Genomic DNA, 20,333 nt, shown 5'->3' with positions numbered 1-20,333 from the left:
ACCTCTTTGGGCTAGGGGGCAGTAGTTTGACCGGAAGAAAAGCGTGCCCAAAGTAAGCTGCCTGTTACTCAGGCCTACCACTGTTTTCAATGGCTGTCATTTTTATTATAAGGCAAAATCCTTCCAGATTGCAGTTCCTAGGGCTTCCACTAATGTCAACAGTCTTGTTTTTGATTTTCCTAATCTGCTATGTTCATTCTCCTAGCCTGCTGTGTTAGTTCTCCTAAGTAACCTGCTACGTAAAGTCACTTCTGTCTGTAGCTGGGTTAGGCTTGAGATTTTTGAATGTGTATGAATGCAGAAAAACACCACTCGCAAACCAGATAGCAAAACCCTCAAGGAGATTTGTTTGCTAGCTAGCTTTCAAAGTTGTATGTAAATTAAAACATGTTTGTGACGCTGTATGGTATTTTATGATACATTTTTTTTATCTATCGCTCCTAAAAACACTTTTGATACTGTTTAAAAATCTCTTGTAGTTACTTCAGTCTCCAGATAGATATAATTGGTCTATTCTGGGGTTGAGAGTACTATCATCACACTGGCCAGTCAGAGTCCACCTGCAGTGCGTGTGTGTGTATGTGTGTGTGTACCAGCCAAGTCTCAGGAATATAGAGGATTGTATGTCATATCATATTACTGAGTTTGTTGTTGTTTGTTGTTGTTGTTTGGTGACAAGTGTCTTGTCCAGTTTTCCATCCCCATTGCCAGACCCCCCCAATGCCGGGGTGTGTGTGTATGCGCGCCACACGTGGGTGTGTCATCAAACAGACAGAGGTTGTTATTGGAACTCATTGCCAAACTGTGAACCAGTGTTTGTGTTACTTCATTATAGGGCTCCAAGCCACAGATAAGGTTTACAGATAGAGAGGAGGGTGGGACAATGCTGGGTTACTTTTATTTAAAGGGTATGTGATTGTCACTGCCCTTTCACTCACTTGCTCACTTAGGGACTGAACGAGGCTCGTACACGGGCTACTCGTTTTCTCTACACTCTCTGCACACAGAAGCAATAGGGTAATGATGACCCAGAGCCTCCAGAATGGCTTCAGTCTGGAGAACCGCTACCTCCAGGATCTGAAGGGGCCTCTGTCTGTCCCTCCGCCTGCTCAGGGTGCACAGATCCTGGGTGTACGCCGGGGGTCAGGCCCTGTGGAGCCCCATAAGGACCAAGAGATTCAGAGGCATCGGTCTGGCACTGTAACCGGTCAGGGTGCTTCTCTTCTGGGCTCAGGTCTTGGGCAGATCCCTGCTCCTATAGATGTCCAGATGTGCCAGTCTATCCAGCCACGCCATGCAGATCACCAAGGAGACCTGAGTACTGGGCAGCAACTCAAATGGATGGACACCATCGCATGCCTCACGTGTGTGTGTGTTTGTCCCTTAGCTGAACGTCATGCTGGGACGGCGTGTGACACTCTCCATGGACGACATCCAGTTTGAGGAGACTGACAGGTACGCATCAATCAATCGATACATCAATCAATCAAATGCGTATTTAACATTTAAAATATTTCTAATGTTGTTTGCAGGGTTGGTCAGGTGATCACCATCAAGGTAATAGAACATTCACCACAAGCATGGAGGTAAGACAACGCACACATACAAACACACACATGCATTTACACATGCATGCACGCATGCCTGTACACAATGATTATTTCACATTTTTAACATAACAATATGTGTGTGTGTGTGTGTGGAGAAGGGAATCCGTGTGTCGGTGCAGGATGTGAGGGAACGTGTGGAGATGTTGGTATGTGTGGCTGACTCCACCTTTGTTGGAAAGCCAGCGGGACCAGAAAAGGTGGTGTTGCGACCGGTGGAAAACCTGGGTTCTGCAGAGGAGCAGCTGCTTCATTCTCTGGCCTCAGAGAGACGAAGACTCTACAACGAACAGACGTTCAGTACCCTGCTACAAGACTACCGCCCACTAGCCAACGGTCAGTCTGTCTCTCTGCCTCATTCTCTCGCTCGTCTTTCGTGTGTGTGTAGGTGTCAGCCTGGGATTAAGTGTCCTAATCTGTAGATTTACTTGATTTATCTTGCCCTGAATGAAACTTTGTCATATTGACACATGTTCAAGGGGCAATTCTAAACAAATAAATACCTTTTGTAGCTGAGATGGAGGAGAGATGGAGAGAGTCTGTTTGGTACAGCTCTCTGGCGTGTAATGCTCTTTGTCAGATGCACATGATGAGGCTATCTACATCTCTGTCTGAGGGCAATGGCTGAGTTGGTGATTAGATGTACTAGATGTGTAATTGCCTCTCTTTTTAATAACCCATGTCTGTACCTGTTCCTCTCCAGGTGGGTGTAGCAGGAGAGACCCACAGTCTGCCGTGTCCACAGCGTTCACGCATGTGGAGAGCGTCGAGCTGGTCCTGCCTCCACACGCTAATCACCACGGCAACACCTCCGGACGACAAATCATGGCTTGGATGGAGAACGCAGCCACAGTGGCAGCCAGGTACCCTCTATCTAACAGGGTTCTATGGCTGTCCCCATAGGATAGCCCTTTTTGGTTCCATGTAGAACCCATAAAAGGGTTCTCCTATGCCAGGGGAAGGCAACCTTGTTCCTGGAGTGCTGCAGGTACTGCAGGATTTTTGTTCCAACTAGGCACCACACCAGATCGAGCTAATTGATCAGTTGAGTGATTGCCTAAACTCAACACACCCGGTCTCCCAGGTTGGTTAAATCAAAAAACACTGTGTCACTCCAGGACCAGGGTTGCCTACCCCTGTCCTGTGGGGACAGCCGAAGAACCCTTTTGGAACCCTTTTTTCTAAGAGTGTAGGTACACACGCACACCCTACTAACCCTCTCTCTCTCTCTCTCCAGTCATTTGTGTGGCCGCTTCCCTTCTGAGGTCTGTAGACATGTTCCGCTTCAGAGGGCCCTCCTCTGTAGGCAACAGACTGGTCTTTAAGGCTGTGGTCAACAACACATTTAACAACAGGTAACATGTCTCGTCATATGAATTCCCGTTCAGATAATGGGATCCTGTGGAAATGTAATTGGCACAGTATTTAAAATGTGTGTGTGCCCGTGTGTGTAGTATTGAGGTAGGTGTCCTGAGTGGAGGCCTGTAACTGTGAGGAGTGGACCGCGAACAAAGCGTGTCACATCAACAGCGCCTTCCTCATCTACCAGCTGTCTAACACACCTGGAGACGTACCTGCCTGTCCCTCAAGTCACATACACCAACAAGGACTGGGAGAGGAGATACCTGTCTGCCATCGTAAGGAAGATAATTATTGATGGCTAGAAAGCACACCCTGTCCTGTAAGGAGGAGGCTCCTATCTCTGTCCCCTGGGATAAAAGGAACCAGGTACCACAACCATGTAATGAACATGACACTACCAGCACCCATCATTCTAGCTAAAATAGCCTTGTACCTGACTGTTTTTGCCTTCAACCACATCACTGCCTTGCCAGATGACAAGTTGACTAAAGCTGAGACACGCTTTTAGTTCAGCCTCATTATTTCCCTGCTGTCTGTCTGTTAGTGATGCACGGGTCAGCTATTTGTTCACCCGTAGCCACTCGCAATTGCTAATAACCCATCTGCAACCACCGACTTGTGATAAAGTGAACGTCTGAGGCCAGCACCCGAGCCTAACCAGCAAATGTAGAAAATGCGCTGTACAGTTTCCTTTTTATGACGTGCCGGTGTTGTGGTCCGCGTCTCCTGACTTTACGAATTTGTATAGTACCTCAGTCATCATCCTCTTTTACCAGTTTGACCACATCTTTCTGAAATGTTGCTTTTCTGGCCGTCGTTTATCTTTATTTTGCAGCTCTTCTCTTACCGAATTGAACTCTGACCTTGTCCTTTTTGCCTCAGTGGATCGATGTTAACGTTCTCCGGCCAAGTTCCCGAAAGCATTTGGCGATTGGTGTGTAGGCCGATTTGGCACGCAGCAAAGTCGGCCCCTAAAGCTTAGACTTATGCGCCAAATGCCAGATTAAAAAAAATAATGAAAGAACTCAATATAGCCTTAAAGATATGAATTACAGAAGAACTACGGATTGTATTATTATTTGTTTGCTCTTTACTCGACCCGCCCGCCCTTCATCCAAACAATATTTCATGACCCGAAACCCATCCACTGCAGGTTAAGAGTCAACCCGCATATCACTACCGTCTGTCTCCTATCGTCCCCTGCAGATGTATCTGGGTTTTAACAATGTAGCAGCTCTGACTGTACTGACTGGGGAAACAAGACTGGGTAAGCCAGCAGCATCAATGACAGGGTGAGAAACACACACTAATGCCTGAATGGAGACACTATATGCTTCTCTGCTTTTAATCAGGGCAAGGTGACTGGTAACATGACCGAATACAAACAGTGCAGCTATTCCCTCGGCAAGGCTATCAAACAAGCTAAGCGTCAGTACAGAGACAAAGTAGAATCTCAATTCAACGGCTCAGACACAAGAGGCATGTGGCAGGGTCTACAGTCAATCACGGACTACAAGAAGAAATCCAGCCCAGTCACGGACCAGGATGTCCTGCTCCCAGGCAGACTAAATAACTTTTTTGCCCGCTTTGAGGACAATACAGTGCCACTGACACGGCCTGCAACGAAAACATGCGGACTCTCCTTCACTGCAGCCGAGGTGAGTAAGACATTTAAACGTGTTAACCCTCGCAAGGCTGCAGGCCCAGACGGCATCCCCAGCCTCGCCCTCAGAGCATGCGCAGACCAGCTGGCCGGTGTGTTTACGGACATATTCAATCAATCCCTACCAGTCTGCTGTTCCCACATGCTTCAAGAGGGCCACCATTGTTCCTGTTCCCAAGAAAGCTAAGGTAACTGAGCTAAACGACTACCGCCCCGTAGCACTCACTTCCGTCATCATGAAGTGCTTTGAGAGACTAGTCAAGGACCATATCACCTCCACCCTACCCGACACCCTAGACCCACTCCAATTTGCTTACCGCCCAAATAGGTCCACAGACGATGCAATCTCAACCACACTGCACACTGCCCTAACCCATCTGGACAAGAGGAATACCTATGTGAGAATGCTGTTCATCGACTACAGCTCGGCATTCAACACCATAGTACCCTCCAAGCTCGTCATCAAGCTCGAGACCCTGGGTCTCGACCCCGCCCTGTGCAACTGGGTACTGGACTTCCTGACGGGCCGCCCCCAGGTGGTGAGGGTAGGCAACAACATCTCCACCCCGCTGATCCTCAACACTGGGGCCCCACAAGGGTGTGTTCTAAGCCCTCTCCTGTACTCCCTGTTCACCCACGACTGCGTGGCCACGCACGCCTCCAACTCAATCATCAAGTTTGTGGACGACACAACAGTGGTAGGCTTGATTACCAACAACGACGAGACGGCCTACAGGGAGGAGGTGAGGGCCCTCGGAGTGTGGTGTCAGGAAAATAACCTCACACTCAACGTCAACAAAACTAAGGAGATGATTGTGGACTTCAGGAAACAGCAGAGGGAACACCCCCCTATCCACATCGATGGAACAGTAGTGGAGAGGGTAGCAAGTTTTAAGTTCCTCGGCATACACATCACAGACAAACTGAATTGGTCCACTCACACAGACAGCATCGTGAAGAAGGCGCAGCAGCGCCTCTTCAACCTCAGGAGGCTGAAGAAATTCTGTTTGTCACCTAAAGCACTCACAAACTTCTACAGATGCACAATCGAGAGCATCCTGGCGGGCTGTATCACCGCCTGGTACGGCAACTGCTCTGCCCACTACCGTAAGGCTCTCCAGAGGGTAGTGAGGTCTGCACAACGCATCACCGGGGGCAAACTACCTGCCCTCCAGGACACCTACACCACCCGATGTTACAGGAAGGCCATAAAGATCATCAAGGACATCAACCACCCGAGCCACTGCCTGTTCACCCCGCTATCATCCAGAAGGCGAGGTCAGTACAGGTGCATCAAAGCTGGGACCGAGAGACTGAAAAACAGCTTCTATCTCAAGGCCATCAGACTGTTAAACAGCCACCACTAACATTGAGTGGCTGCTGCCAACACACTGACACAACTCCAGCCACTTTAATAATGGGAATTGATGGGAAATGATGTAAATATATCACTAGCCACTTTAAACAATGCTACCTTATATAATGTTACTTACCCTACATTATTCATCTCATATGCATACTGTGTATATGTATATACTGTACTCTATATCATCGACTGCATCCTTATGTAATACATGTATCACTAGCCACTTTAACTATGCCACTTTGTTTACATACTCACCTCATGTATATACTGTACTCGATACCATCTACTGTATCCTGCCTATGCTGCTCTGTACCATCACTCATTCATATATCCTTATGTACATATTCTTTATCCCCTTACACTGTGTATAAGACAGTAGTTTTGGAATTGTTAGTTAGATTACTTGTTGGTTATTACTGCATTGTCGGAACTAGAAGCACAAGCATTTCGCTACACTCGCATTAACATTTGCTAACCATGTGTATGTGACAAATAACATTTGATTTGATTTGATATGGCAAATTTCTAAAGGGGATTCTTTGTCCTTTTTTGCTTTTAGTTTCTTTAACATGTTGTATGTTCCCAGATCGGTGTGTTTGTCCATGAGGAGGAGCTGCTTTGTGTCCCAAGTTCAGATGGTCATGACCTCTGCCCTCCATGCCTTCACCCTATTGGCTGACCTCACACTGCGACCTCTTTGGGGGACACTATCTGTAAGTCACCTGTAAATTCGTTACCATTCCATTTATTCAATTACTGAGCCTGTCCTCCCCGGTTAAGGTGCCACCAGCCACATTTTGCTGAAAGTATGAGCGACACAGAGCTTCGTGTTCTTTAAACTAACTTGACCTTTAACCTATCACACCCCCTTCTCCCTGTAGCTGTGAGGAGGTAGAGGGGGCCGATGAGGAGGAGACGGTGTACCAGATTAAATGCCCCCCCCTATCAACGGAGGCAAGAGCCGAGACTTCGTGTTCCTGTTGTCAAAGAGACAGCCCTGCGACGACAAGTAAAGGTTTCCTTTAGAACGCGTCAAACTCATTCCACGGAGGTGCAAAGTGTCTGCGGGTTTTCGCTCCACCCTTGTACTTGATGAATTAAGGTCACTAATTAGTAAGGAACTCCCCTCACCTCTGGCTTTCTATGTCGTAACTGAAAGGAAACACAAAAAGACCCGCAGAGATTCGGCCCTGCGTGGAATACGTCTGGCAACCCCGCTTCAGAAGAACGTGTGCGTTCCCGTCTTCTTGAGTGGAGATGGTTATGGGATCGTTCTGATTCCTGTTAGCCATATGTGTGTGTTTTGTCTTCTACAGGGACCCCTATGTGCTAGGCCTGAGGTCTGTAACCATGGAAACATCTCCCCCCCTGACCTCGCCTTCTGGACGATAGCGGGGTGAACAGGCAGTGGCTCGGGTGGTTGTTGTCCTTGACGATCGTTAGCCCTCACAATTCAGAGACAATGTGTTAAAACCATGTGTTCCAGGTGTGTTACCACAAACCAGGTGATGTCAGGCGTGTTGCCGCATGTAACCTGGCAGGCTGGTCTAAGTCTAGGGAGGAGACGGCTAGCACACCTTCCCGGAGAGAGACACCACACACACACTAAACCTGAGTCTGATTTTTGAAATGATACTATCGGGAGACTCATGATTCTAACGAGACACAACACGTCTCTAGTCGAGCGGCTGCTAATACAGGTGTCCAATTTACAACGGACGGTGTTTCCGAATTACCCAAAATGTCTTGGTCACAGCAAATGTAGGTCATGTATGTAATATAAGTCTAATTTATTGATGTGAGTGAACGAAGTAATAATGATACTCGGTGACAAAACAAAATTCTGTGAAATGCAAATAAAAACCTATATTTTTAACCTTTTTGTTTCTCAGACACCTCTGGGGATGGATTAGAGAACACACCACCAAACATGAGACACACAGGATAGATGGCTACCGAGATATAAAAAAAACATCTTTAGATACAGGAGCGACCCGCTAGCTAGCATACACTACAGGCTCCAGTCTCGTCCCATCCATACAAATCACTTCCAGTCCTATACACAAGAGTCCAGGGTGTGAGACCACAGAGGGCGCTTTCCAATATGGCAGTCAAGAGCAGCTATCCATTTTCCCTGACTATGGATGTTGTTTGTTAAAACTCCGAGAGAGAGAGAGGACGGTGACAGAACGAACGCCCTTCGTGGATTTCAGTCTTGGGATGTGTCGATGTCAGACCTGTCCAATCTGGCGAGTCCTCTGCGTGGATTGGCAGGTCAGAAGAACACTACCTTGGCCCGTTTGGGCGGGGCTTTCTTCACAGGCACATGCACTTCCTCATGGTCGGCACTCATGTTATTGGACAGCCAGCCCAAGGTCACTTGGTTAGCTACGGGGAGAATTGGACAAACACACGTCAGTCACACAACATCTCGGGAGCGTATAAAGAGGACTAACTGTACAGAGCGTTCAGATGGATGAAACAGAACACAAACGACGTTCAGATAGATATATTCAATGGAAATGACAAAGGGAATGTTCAGAGAGAAATGTAGCGTATATAGACCCATTTTTGGTTTACAAACAGGCGTCACGTTCGAGTGATGCCCGGCCAAAAAGCGCCGTAGCAGGATCGCTAACGCTAAAGTCAGGACCGTGGCGAACTTAACAGTGAGTGAATGATGACAACGGGAACAGGCAAAACAGATGGCTACAGCTAATGATAGGTTCATGATCCTTCTGGCTTTATCGAGCTCAATCTGTGATATTTTACCATGCCTCGCCGGCTTGCTAACGTTAGTTAGTCAAATCCTCTGATGACATTAGCGACGCTGCAAACGATAACCGCCTCGGTGACTTATTTGTCAACTTGCATGAGCTGCGTTTGAAGTTGCATGCGATCGAACCCACTGTCGGGTAAAGCTTTGTTCTGAATCTGTCGTGCGAGCGCAACATTCCCGTGACGCGGGCAGGGGAAAATGGGTCTGTCGAACAGACAATCCTGACGCAGGGTAGAGAGAGACGGGAGCCTGGTTACTCACACGCGGCCTGGTGCTCAGGACAATCCTTCTGGAAGTGCTCTACTGAACCACACACACGGCAACAACCTCCTGCAGATGGACAGAAAGGGAGGAGACAATGTTATGGATTCACAGTTTGATTTATCAGCCCAGTTTAGTACTGTGAGAGTGCATGTGTTGTACCTGCAGCGTACAGTCCTTTGGGGTTATCTGGGCAGGACCTGGACAGGTGGCCAGTCTTACTACAGATGAAACACTTGGCATACGGGTATTCCCCTGAGCGAGAGAGAGAGAGGGAGAGAGAAACAAACACACATTCAATCAAATCCATTGATCATCCTTGATGTTTCTACAACTTGATTGGAGTCCAGCTGTGGTACATTCAATTGATTAGACATGATTTGGAAAGGCACACAACTGTCTATGTCAGGTCCCACAGTTGATACTACATGTCAGAGCAAAATACCTAGCCATGAGGTCGAAGGAATTGTCCGTAGACCTCCAAGACAGGAGTGTGTCAAGGCACAGATCTGGGGAAGGGTAACAAAAAAATGTCTGCAGCATTGAAGGTCCCCAAGAACACAGTGGTGTCCATCATTCTTAAATGGAAGAAGTTTGGAACCCCCAAGACTGTTCCTAGAGCTGGCTGCCCGGCCAAACTGAGCAATCAGGGGAGAAGGGCTTTATTCAGGGAGGTGACAAAGAACCCAATGAGCTCCAGAGTTCCTCTGTGGAGATGGGAGAACCTTCCAGAAGGACAACAATTTCTGCAGCACTCCACCAATCAGGCCTTTATGGTAGAGTGGCCAGACAGAAGACACTCCTCAGTAAAAGGCACATGACAGCCCGCTTGCAGTTTGCCAAAAGGCACCTAAAGACTCTCAGACCATGAGAAACAACATTCTCTGGTCTGATGAAACCAAGCTTGAACTTTTTGGCCTGAATGCCAAGCGTCACGTCTGGAGGAAACCTGGCACCATCCCTACGGTGAAACCTGGCACCATCCCTACGGTGAAACATGGTGGTGGCAGCATCCTGCTGTGGGGATGTTTTTCGGTGGCAGGGACGGGGAGACTTGTCAGGATCGAAGGAAAGATGAATGGAACAAAGTACAGAGAGATCCTTGATGAAAATCTGCTCCAGAGCACTCCAAAGACCTCAGGACCAGGACTGGGGCGAAGGTTCACCTTCCAGCAGGACAACGACCCTAAGCACAGAGCCAAGACAACGCAGGAGTGCCTTCGGGACAAGTCTCTGAATGTCTGATTGGCCCAGCCAGAGCCCGCACTTGAACCCGATCGAACATCTCCGGAGAGACCTGAAAATAGCTGTGCAGCGATGCTCCCCATCCAACCTGACAGAGCTAGAGGATTTGCAGAGAAAAATGGGAGAAACTCCCCAAATACAGGTGTGCCAAGCTTATAGCGTAATATCCAAGAAGACTCAAGGCTGTAGTCACTGTCAAAGGTGTAATTTGTCATTATGAGGTAGTGTGTAGATTGATGAGAGGGTGAAAAAAACAATTTAATCCATTTTAGAATTAGGCTGTAACGTAACAAAATGTGAAAGTGTTGGTCCCATGTTTCATGAGCTGAAATAAAAGATCCCAGAAATGTTCCATACACACAAAAATAGGGGAAGAAGGACCTCCACATCCGGCATCTTCCCCGGCGTGATCGTCTGAGACCAGCCACCCGATGAAACGGAGGAGTATTTCTGTCTGTAGTAAAGCCCTTCTGTGAGGAAAAACTAATTCTGATAGCTGGGCCTGGCTCCCCAGTGGGTGGGCCTGGCTCCCCAGTGGGTGGGCGTATGCCCTCCAAGGCCCACCCATGGCCTCACCCCTGCCGAGTCATGTGAAATCCATAGATTAGATTACTTCATTTCAATTGACTGGTTTCCTTATATGAACTGATACTCAGTAAAATCATTGAAGTTGTTCTATGTTGCGTTTATATTTTTGTTCAGCATAGAAAGAATAACAAACGGAACAAATCTAAATTGAATTATAGAACACAACCAGGAATCAGGACAACACACACACCCACCTAGAGCAGGATCTATTTTAGCACGGCAGCGTTGGATCTCATGTTCTGTGGATCCACAGCGGTAGCAGATTTCCCTTCCCATCTCCTCATCTCGGTCCGCCTCCGGACAGTCAGCCAAACCGTGGCCAGGCTTCCTACAGTTAAAACACACCTGGAGAGGGGGAGACAGGGAGAGAGAGGTAAGAAAGAAGGAAGAGGTAAGAGAGTAAGACAACATCACAAGGTTGAGTGTCACTATTAGTAGCAACATTGGAAACTTAGTCACTCTACGCTTGATCTCTGCCCATCTTACTCACCATGCTGCTCTTCTTGTCATCCTGTCTCTTAATCCTCCTGTCCTCTCTCCTCCTGTCTTTCTTCAGGGCTGTCTCTACCTCTTCCCTGAGTCCCCCCATCCCTGCCCCTCCACCTCCCCTGGACGTCCCAGCCCCGCCACTCTGAAGGTATTCCATGAAGCCGTTCACATCCTCATTGTCGTAGTCTTTCTTCTTCCGACAGGGCTTCTTAATCCCAGCATCGCCGAGCTGCGTTCGCCTCAGAGGGTCTCCCCCTCCTCCCCTACCTCTTCCCCAACCCCCAGGACCATGGCTAGAGCTAGCACCTCCTGAACCTCCAAAAGGGCCTGGACGACCCCTCCCTACTCCTCCCCCTCTGGTTCTAAGCTGGCTCCAGGGTGTTGCCTCAGCAGGTTTGTGTTTGTGGACGTTGTTGGCTCTGGCCCATCGCGTCATTGCTGGAACACCTGGGGTACCATATAAAGAGAGATGAGGGAGACGGATGAGAGAGAGATGGAAAAAACCATTAGGGATTTGGGAGTATGGTGAATGTTCCCCTAGACTGATCTAGCAAAAGCAGCGGTCATTCATCTCAAAATACAAAGTGGTATATAAATATGTATCTAAAAACTAACTTCATTCTAACTATATACACATTAACTGCTCAGCTATAAAAACAACGGTTAGGATAGAGGCTACAAATAAACTTGCTAGTTAGATAACGTGAAGAGTTGCTAGCATTACTCTAAGAGTCCTTTTCAGCGGAGTTGTGAACTAAATCTGGAGCGAAATATATTCGCAGAAATTCAGAAACTGATAAATTCAGTTAAATAATGTGATCAGAATATATGTATCTGTTATAAACTCACCTAAAGTGTAAAACTATCGCTGCCACATGTGTTTACTGTTTAGCCGGAAGTCACGTTCTTCTTCTTCTTCTTCCTTGGGTGGAAATGACAGGAAAATGACTCGATAGACTCGTATTGCCATCTGTTGTTGAGGTTGAGAATTTATAATAACAAGTGATCACACATGCACTTTTGTTTCGTGCTTGCTGCACGCCTGCTCTTTGACTGGAAGTAAAGCGAGTGCACGAATGTGTTTGTGCAGTTGCTTTGGTTCTTTTCTCCCAAATCCTGGTGTGCAATCGTCGTTGCACCATGCGTTGGCGTCTGATCTGGATTGTCCAAAGTAGGACCAGATTAATTTGTTATACATCTTCTCTTTTGACAGTTTTCGAGTTGATGTAAGCCAGCCCTGCAAACGCACACTGGTTCACCATGTTATTGTGCTGTCCCTGTTTATGTAACGTTTCCCTTCAGTATTTCAGTGGGCGGTGTTCCCATCTACAATTCCACCATTACTTTCCCTGTAGGTCTGCTTTGGGGACCAGTCATCTCGTTATGTGATAGCTAGGCCTATTATCAGTTTTCCATTTTATGTAGCCAACCCCACTGTAAAACCATGTTATTGTACATTGCTTTATTTCAGTGGACAGTTCTACAAACACTACTCTCTGCCACAGGTAGGTCTGTAATTAGCTACACACAATATTGCCTAGTCAGACATTACACTGTTCCAGCTGGCTGATGGGTGTTATTAGATAAGTAACGTTACTGTTTGACATACTACAGAGCATTTTTGACCAACCTGAACTTGTCAATACTTCCTCAATTCCTGACTTGGAAGACAACCAATGTCTTCTAAACTTCAATGTCTAGTTGCAGGCGGTTTGTTTGAATTTATCAAATGTGTGGTTATTAAATTACATGTGTTTTGCCCCATAAGGTTGTCCAACAATGTATGCTGCCATCTTGTCTCTTTCAAACCTTCTCTCATTGATGAGACCGGTGGTTGTCCACCCCAAAGTGGCTCATCATGAAAACACATACACTCACCCGTCTGTGGCGTCACCTGAGTCCCGACATCCATAGGCGGGGGTGTGAGTCATGTTTGGGGAAGCAATTTTTTTGGGGGGGACCCTCAATTTCACCTTTATAATAAAGGATTGCATGCATAGGTTTAGCTGAACTGACCCCACTGAATATAAGTGATATGCAGACTTTATTTTTTAAACAAGGTACCTTTATTAATGTAATTTACGCAAATCTGTTTTTCTGACCGTACAGAAGTATTACCACAACTTGTCCATTAGCTGCAAGGTGGAGGCCTGTTCAATACACTGAAACTGGATTATGTGATCTTGATATTGTGGTATCTGGATCAGAATGATCCTACCTGATTATTTTCTTGGAAAAAACTGCTCAAAAACAGCAAGATAGATCTGATCCTGGATTACAGAATCCGGCTCATTCAGATTCAGATAGCAAGTTTTGAAAAACCCGGCGGTCTTATTCGCTAAACAAAATGTAACATAACTCGCCCAGTAGATGGCAATATAGCGACCTACCCAAAGCACAACATCTGGATTCTGTGATCTTGACATTGTGTGTCTAGATCAGAATGATCCTATCTGATTTATTTTCTGAAAAGCCATCTCAATCAGCCAGATCGATCTGGGCCTGGATAGCAAAAGAGGGTGACAGAATCTGGATCATTCTGATCCTCAAATGTTTAGAAAAAACAGCCCCTGCACATTGTAGTGTCTGTGGTTATAGACCTACTCTTCCTGTTAGAGGATTTTTGACCATGCTGTCCAGAAGGTTACCTAATAAATCAGACTGGTACCAATTATTATATCGTCTTAAAACTACACTTGAACTTACTCTACAGGTTGTCTGTGCAGTTTATCCTTCTGCTGCTTGAAAGTTGAGAAAAAACATCCACAGGAAAGTGTTGTTGACCCAACTTGTTAGAGCCTGAGCTGAAGTTAAAATGTATCACCTGGCACATGCACAACACCATGTTAAACGTCTGTTATTATGCATGCATGTTCTACCATCTTGTGCATGCATGTTGTCATGAGCAAACATCTTGATTGCCACGCACACAGACCCGCGTTTTGAAGTCCGTTTAATACTTTCCCGTGGAGGTTTTCTCAAATTTCAATCAGCTGAAAGACCAACAGCACAGACAATCGGCGGAGTAAGTTCAAATATCATTTTATTCAGCATTCGTGACAGACGAGGGGCGTTTATATATGTTTTTCTATGTGATTGAAGGTGTCGCCACGTTTTTGAGACTCTCCGGGAGGAAGACTGATTTTGGGGAGTCTATGATCTCTACAGTTCCCGGCACCCTAGTGCGCATGTGCATTTCCTATTAGGTGTAGTAACGTAACACTGCCGTAATACATTACTGCTTAGTAACAGCATAGTAACTAATATAAACAGATGTAGATCCCAGATACTACACTGTGCTACTACTTCGTTGTTTTTAAATACCATAGAATTTGTTGCCTCGGCTCTCTGCTGCCTAGCTATTTGGCCAAGTTAAATGTATAAATCGACATTCATTTAAGTGGTCCCTCCTATCTCTTGCCATACTGCATCTTTTGATCTCACCTCTGGTTTTACGATGAGCATAGCTGAGAAGGACTATCATAGAATGAAATCGGGAGAGTAGAACGACAATTTAATTTGTGTGATGCCTATACTATAGCGACAGCTGGATTTAAGACGAGATTTTTATTTGTCCTGCAGGAAGAGAGATTAGTTTGTGCAGTCGTACTGGCCGAAAATGGATGGCGTCACCTCTGTCCCATACAGTCTGCGTGAGTGTCTACTACAGTAGGAGAGATGAACGACATATTTTATAACACAGTGGACACAGTGGGGAAAGATATGCACCGTTTAATGGTATATTGTCTGTTGAGCCACACAGCAGGCAGAAGAAAACTATCCTGGCGGCATTTGAGATTATTATCCATAATGGGGTCCGCTTTGTTATTGTTTCAATTAAGGATTCTAGCTTTAAGTAAAGGTGGTAAAACAACACTCAATGCAAGTATAATCATTTTCTAAATTTCCAAAAAATGTTTATCTGGATATCAGTATTTTCTTAAATTTGACCATTATCTCTGAGTAGAAAGAGTTTTTGCCGCATAAATTGTTTCAGATATTACTGTATGTGGGCAGGAGAATCAAGGGGGATGTAATGTGTGATGGGAAAAAATAACTTTCGGTACAATTTCATAAATGCAGACAGATAATTTGTTTGTTCAACATGGTGGGATCTTTTTGTGTCTGTAAAATTAATTATGCGAGAAATGGCGGTGGAAATGCCTTATTGACATGTATATTGATATAATAACCATGATTCGAAGTAAACTTGGAGTCCCGCAATTATATGACTTGTGGTCCTCCCACTACAACTCGGGAAACCATGCAATTTATTTGGCTACAGAGGAAATAACTTGTGAACTTTACAGGGTGGTGAAAGTGCAAGGTGATGAGCTTGGTACTACTTTACAATAAATATGGAGGGTCTTATTCTGGTGACAGGAATGCTGTTTGACAAATACAAATATTATCGCTCTTATCCATAAAAATCCCCTCATGTAGTGTAGCCTACCTGCACAGCCTACCCGCAGTGTATCTGTGAGCTGTTGGCTAGACCACAGGTGTCAAGGCCAGAGAGGGCACATTTGCTATGTAATGCAACACTTTTTGTGACAAAACTATCGGTGGAGTGGAATGCGATGAAAACACATTGAACTTTATATTTGTATTCGGTACTTAACAGAAATGTATATTTGTGTGCTCTACGTCATCACGCACTGATTTTTACCCACACCAAGTCCGTTTGGTGGAAACACACCACTGGTGGGAAAATGTGCATATTTTATTTTGCATCTTTTTGAATAGATGCATGAAAATCTGTAAGATGGAAACCAAGCTGGTGAAAAATTTGCCGATGCACAAACACATTTCGAACTTGCACCTTGTGTATTCTACTAACTCTCAACAGTAAGTTGAGACATGTTATGAGAATTTGGTTATCAATGTTCATAAACTTCAATTAATCTACTCAGTCTGCAACCCAGAGTTTGTAAGATTCTGGTTGAATGAAACAGACAAGAGTCCCAACTTACAAAAGTCAAAGTGTTTATTCACGAGAACGTTCTAACATCAAAAATGCAAACCCAGTCTTTATAACACACACAAACAAGTTCAAATCTTAAGCTACGCCTTGCTCAGACAGTCTGTGTTTTTCCACTACATAGATACATTGTTTAATCTACAACATGTTTCATAATTTTCTGCCAGCCTAATAGTTTCTCCCCTCCACGGGTGGAGACAGAATTTCCTGTAAGGAACACAGTAGTACAACTTGTCTGTCGATAGCTCCTCTTATCATTTGTTTCACACTTGTACCCTGCTTACATACTAAGAAGGAACAAAAGGTCCTTGTTCTAATTCTGACTAAAGCTACACACATTATCAGATTATAGTTTTATGAGTGTAATAAATTTCATACAATTATATGGTTTCAGAGTGGAATTATTTAATCATTATCTTTAGACATAAATTATTTTATCAGACACCGACTGAGATCCTAAAAAAAAATCTATTTTCACTGTATATACAAAAGTATGTAGAAATCCCTTAGTGGATTCCACTATTTCAGCCCCTTCCGTTGCTGACAGGTGTATTAAATCGAGCATACAGCCATGCAATCTCCATAGATAAACATTGGCAGTAGAATGGCCTTACTAATGACTTTCAATGTGGCACCGTCATAGGATGCCATCTTTCCACAAGTCAGTTTGTCAAATTTCGGCCCTGCTAGAGCTGCCCCGGTCAACTATAAGTGCTGCTATTGTGAAGTGGAAATGTCTAGGAGCAGCCAGGCTCAGCTGAGAAGTGGTAGGCCACACAAGCTCACAGAATGAGATCGCCGAGTGCTGAAGCACGTAGCGCATCAAAATCGTCTGTCCTCGGTTGCCATATTCACTACTGAGTTCCAAACTGCCTCTGGAAGCAACAGCAGCACGGGAGCTTCATGAAATGGGTTTCCATGGCCAAGCAGCCACACACCAGCCTAAGATACGCATGCGCAATGCCAAGCGTCGGCTGGAGTGTTGTAAAGCTTGCCAACATTGGACTCTGGAGCAGTGTAAACGTGTTCTCTGGAGTGATGAATCACGCTTCACCATCTGGCAGTCCGATGGATGAATCTGGGTTTAGCGGATGCCAGGAGAATGCTACTTTCCCAACTGCCTAGTGCCAACTGTAAGGTTTGGTGGAGGAATAATGGTCTGGGGCTATTTTTATGGTTTAGCTGGCTAATCAGCAGAATTAGGTTATTTACGCCTGGGGTTGGAGTGAAAAAATCTGAATTGGACTGCCTGTGGAAATGTCATCTTAGGGACTGTTAAAGCGCAACTGAACTCAATTGTTTTTGTCAGAATTAGACTGCTTGTCTCGTCAGTCTGTGGCGTCGCTATGAGTCAGAAACATTTATTCTAGTGTCAAAATTGACTACAATGTTTAAATGGGATAATTTTGGCCATAATGTCAGTATCGTCCAAAACGGAGATTTGCGAGATGTAAGTAATCTACTGTACATAGTATGTAACTGCTTTAAGTAATCTACTGTACATAGTATGTAACTGCTTTCCTTAGGTTGTGTTTCTGTCAACCCTGCCCACATGTCCACAGCTGACAGCACCCAAGTAATCATCGATTTCGGAGCGCAGCTGCATGCAGCCCGATTGTAATGCCCACTAAACACGTGGCTGAGGAACACACACTGAACGTGATAAATTTGGTTTCACTTGGATATCACTATGGGGCTATTTGGGGACCGTCAGTAAATTACACTAGGTACATGGGACAGTATTAAACCATTTCAATAGCTCCAAATTTCAATGACTTAACCTAAACTACAGTATAATTTGTAGAAATTCATATACTAATTCTGAAAGCATTTCATGAGAACTAAAAGGTGTGCAACATGAAATATTGTCCCATTTACATTGCATCATTTAATGACGTCCCTAACTATCCCCATAGAGATGGGCTATCCAAAGCTAAACCAATATTGCCATGGTCGCACACAGTCCGCAGAAGCTAATTGGCAAAAGATCTTGGCTAGATTTCTAGGCTACTTCTAGACAAAAGACCTGGTTAGACTGTTTCAAGTTATGTAGAAGAGTGAGTGACAAACTGTACTGTTTTGTCAGAGTGAATATACAAATGCTTTGCACGTGCGAACACGAGACACCCACATCAGAGCACGCCTCCAAGACTCAAATCTCGTTCTCAGTCTCATTTCCTAATGAGGATAAATCAGTCAGTTCAGCCCCAGCCACCTAGCTAACGTTAGCCACAACAAATTGTAATTCGTAACATATCACACAAATTGTCATTCTTAACATACCATACGAAATGGATGACGGACCTCCACAAATGAATACATACCATACGAAACATATACTAATTGGAGTGTCCCGGATTTACATGTATTATGTTACGTCTAAGGTTAGTTTAACCCGTAGGTTAAACATACAACGGTCCTGGACGGCATGAGCCGTTCTCACTCTCTCCCAGCTTGGATAGAAAGTTGTGGTGCATAAAACCTATTAATGCCAAATTCAGTCCGTTTTTTTAAAATAAAAAATTACACATCAAATAGCCTAACAATTCTCCTGAAGTCTTCCTTGCTGTGTCTCTGTGCCTTTCGTTTTCCTTCTCTTGGAAAGACGTTTCTGTATCTGCGCTTGTCTCTTTTTTCTACTTAAAGGGCTATAGTAGCTACAGCATCCGGCTATAGTAGCTACAGCATCCGACTGCGTCGCCTTGCTTTTGTGTACATTTTTTCACCACGGCCTATGATGCGGTACCGCCTGTTTTCTATACTAAGCGTTTACAACCCAGAGAGTCTTTCCTGAGACATTGTAGACAAAACATTTAATATATTGAGTTGCACCCCCTTTTGCCCTCAAAAGCCTCAATTTGTCGAGGCATGGACTCTACAATCAATCAAATGTACTTACAGCAGATGTCACAAAGTGCTATACTGAAACCCAGCCTAAAATCCCAAACAGCAAGCAATGCAGATGTAGAAGCACGATGGCTAGGAAAAACTCCCTAGAAAGGCAGGAACCTAGGAAGGCAGGAACCTTTCAGTGGTGATACACACTGGAAACTGTTGAGCGTGAAAAACACAGCAGCTTTGCAGTTCTTTACACACAAACTGTGAGTCTGGCATCTACTACCATACCCCGTTCAAGGGCACTGCAATCTGTTGTCTTCCCCATTCACCCTCTGAATGGCACAAAAACAAAATCAATGTCTGAATTGTCTCAAGGCTTAAAAATCCGTCTTTAACCTGTCTCCTTCCCTTCATCTACACTGATTGAAGTGTATTTAACAAGTGACATAAATTACAGATCATAGCTTTCTCCTGGATTCACCTGGTCAGTCTGTCATGGAAAGAGCAGTTGTTCCTAGTGTTTTGTACACTCAGTGTTTGTCCATTGTTCTGCACACATCTTAAATGTAGTCTTGAATGAAATATACAAAAATATGCCAGAGACTGGGTTGGGTAGGTTACTTTCTAAATGTAATCCGTTAGTTACTCGTTACCTGTCAAATTGTAATCAGTAATGTAACTTTTGGATTACCCAAACTCAGTAATGTATTTCGGATTACTTTAAGTTACTTTTTTAGATTACTTTCCCCTTAAGAGGCATTAGAAGACACAAATGTATGTTACCAATTGAACGACATCTTTAAAAAATATATTTATAGGGGACAATGCACATTAATCAACATCAATATTACAATAATGCAACATCCATGTAAATGTGCCGGGGTTAGCCAAAAGCTAATTTGCACCCGTAGTCCCAGGGCAGCTAAGGACAGTTACACAACCACAATACAACTACTCACGAAAGCAATACAAAATACAAATACATTACATCCAATAATATATCATTCTAACAACAACACTATCATCAACTGTCGTCTTACATATGAGGAACTAGAGATAACTCATGTGTACAGGTTTGGATAGATTTTAGCCATGTTTTCAATTCAACATGAAAAGGACAATAATCAGTCCATGGGCATTGCATTCCAGTATAT

General features: G+C 44.8%; 2 protein-coding genes across 2 annotated transcripts; one reads left to right on the top strand and one right to left on the bottom strand.

Moving 5' to 3' along the window:
• Positions 1-1,020: 1,020 nt before the first annotated feature.
• LOC139387799 (acetyl-coenzyme A thioesterase) lies at positions 1,021-7,651 on the top strand. The gene is given in 22 exon segments (XM_071134030.1): positions 1,021-1,412; positions 1,414-1,455; positions 1,533-1,555; positions 1,558-1,586; positions 1,706-1,947; positions 2,297-2,470; positions 2,845-2,865; positions 2,867-2,962; positions 3,062-3,080; positions 3,082-3,186; positions 3,188-3,259; positions 3,261-3,335; positions 4,176-4,226; positions 4,229-4,261; positions 6,585-6,623; positions 6,625-6,722; positions 6,880-6,934; positions 6,937-7,007; positions 7,315-7,423; positions 7,456-7,525; positions 7,528-7,569; positions 7,572-7,651. Coding segments are annotated over 22 exon segments (1,938 nt in total).
• Positions 7,652-7,771: 120 nt separating this feature from the next.
• Positions 7,772-12,277, bottom strand: LOC139388410 (zinc finger, CCHC domain containing 9). The gene is made up of 6 exons (XM_071135054.1): positions 12,210-12,277; positions 11,362-11,807; positions 11,066-11,216; positions 9,201-9,293; positions 9,039-9,107; positions 7,772-8,386 (listed from the first exon to the last, which is right to left on the bottom strand). Exons 2-6 carry the CDS (start codon positions 11,794-11,796, stop codon positions 8,274-8,276), a joined length of 861 nt encoding a protein of 286 aa, XP_070991155.1. The 5' UTR covers positions 11,797-11,807; positions 12,210-12,277; the 3' UTR covers positions 7,772-8,273.
• Positions 12,278-20,333: the final 8,056 nt, after the last annotated feature.

This window comes from Oncorhynchus clarkii, chromosome 29 (genome assembly GCF_045791955.1).
Source record: "Oncorhynchus clarkii lewisi isolate Uvic-CL-2024 chromosome 29, UVic_Ocla_1.0, whole genome shotgun sequence".
Classification (NCBI taxonomy): Eukaryota; Metazoa; Chordata; class Actinopteri; order Salmoniformes; family Salmonidae; genus Oncorhynchus; species Oncorhynchus clarkii.
This window is presented reverse-complemented; position numbering and strand designations above follow the sequence as displayed.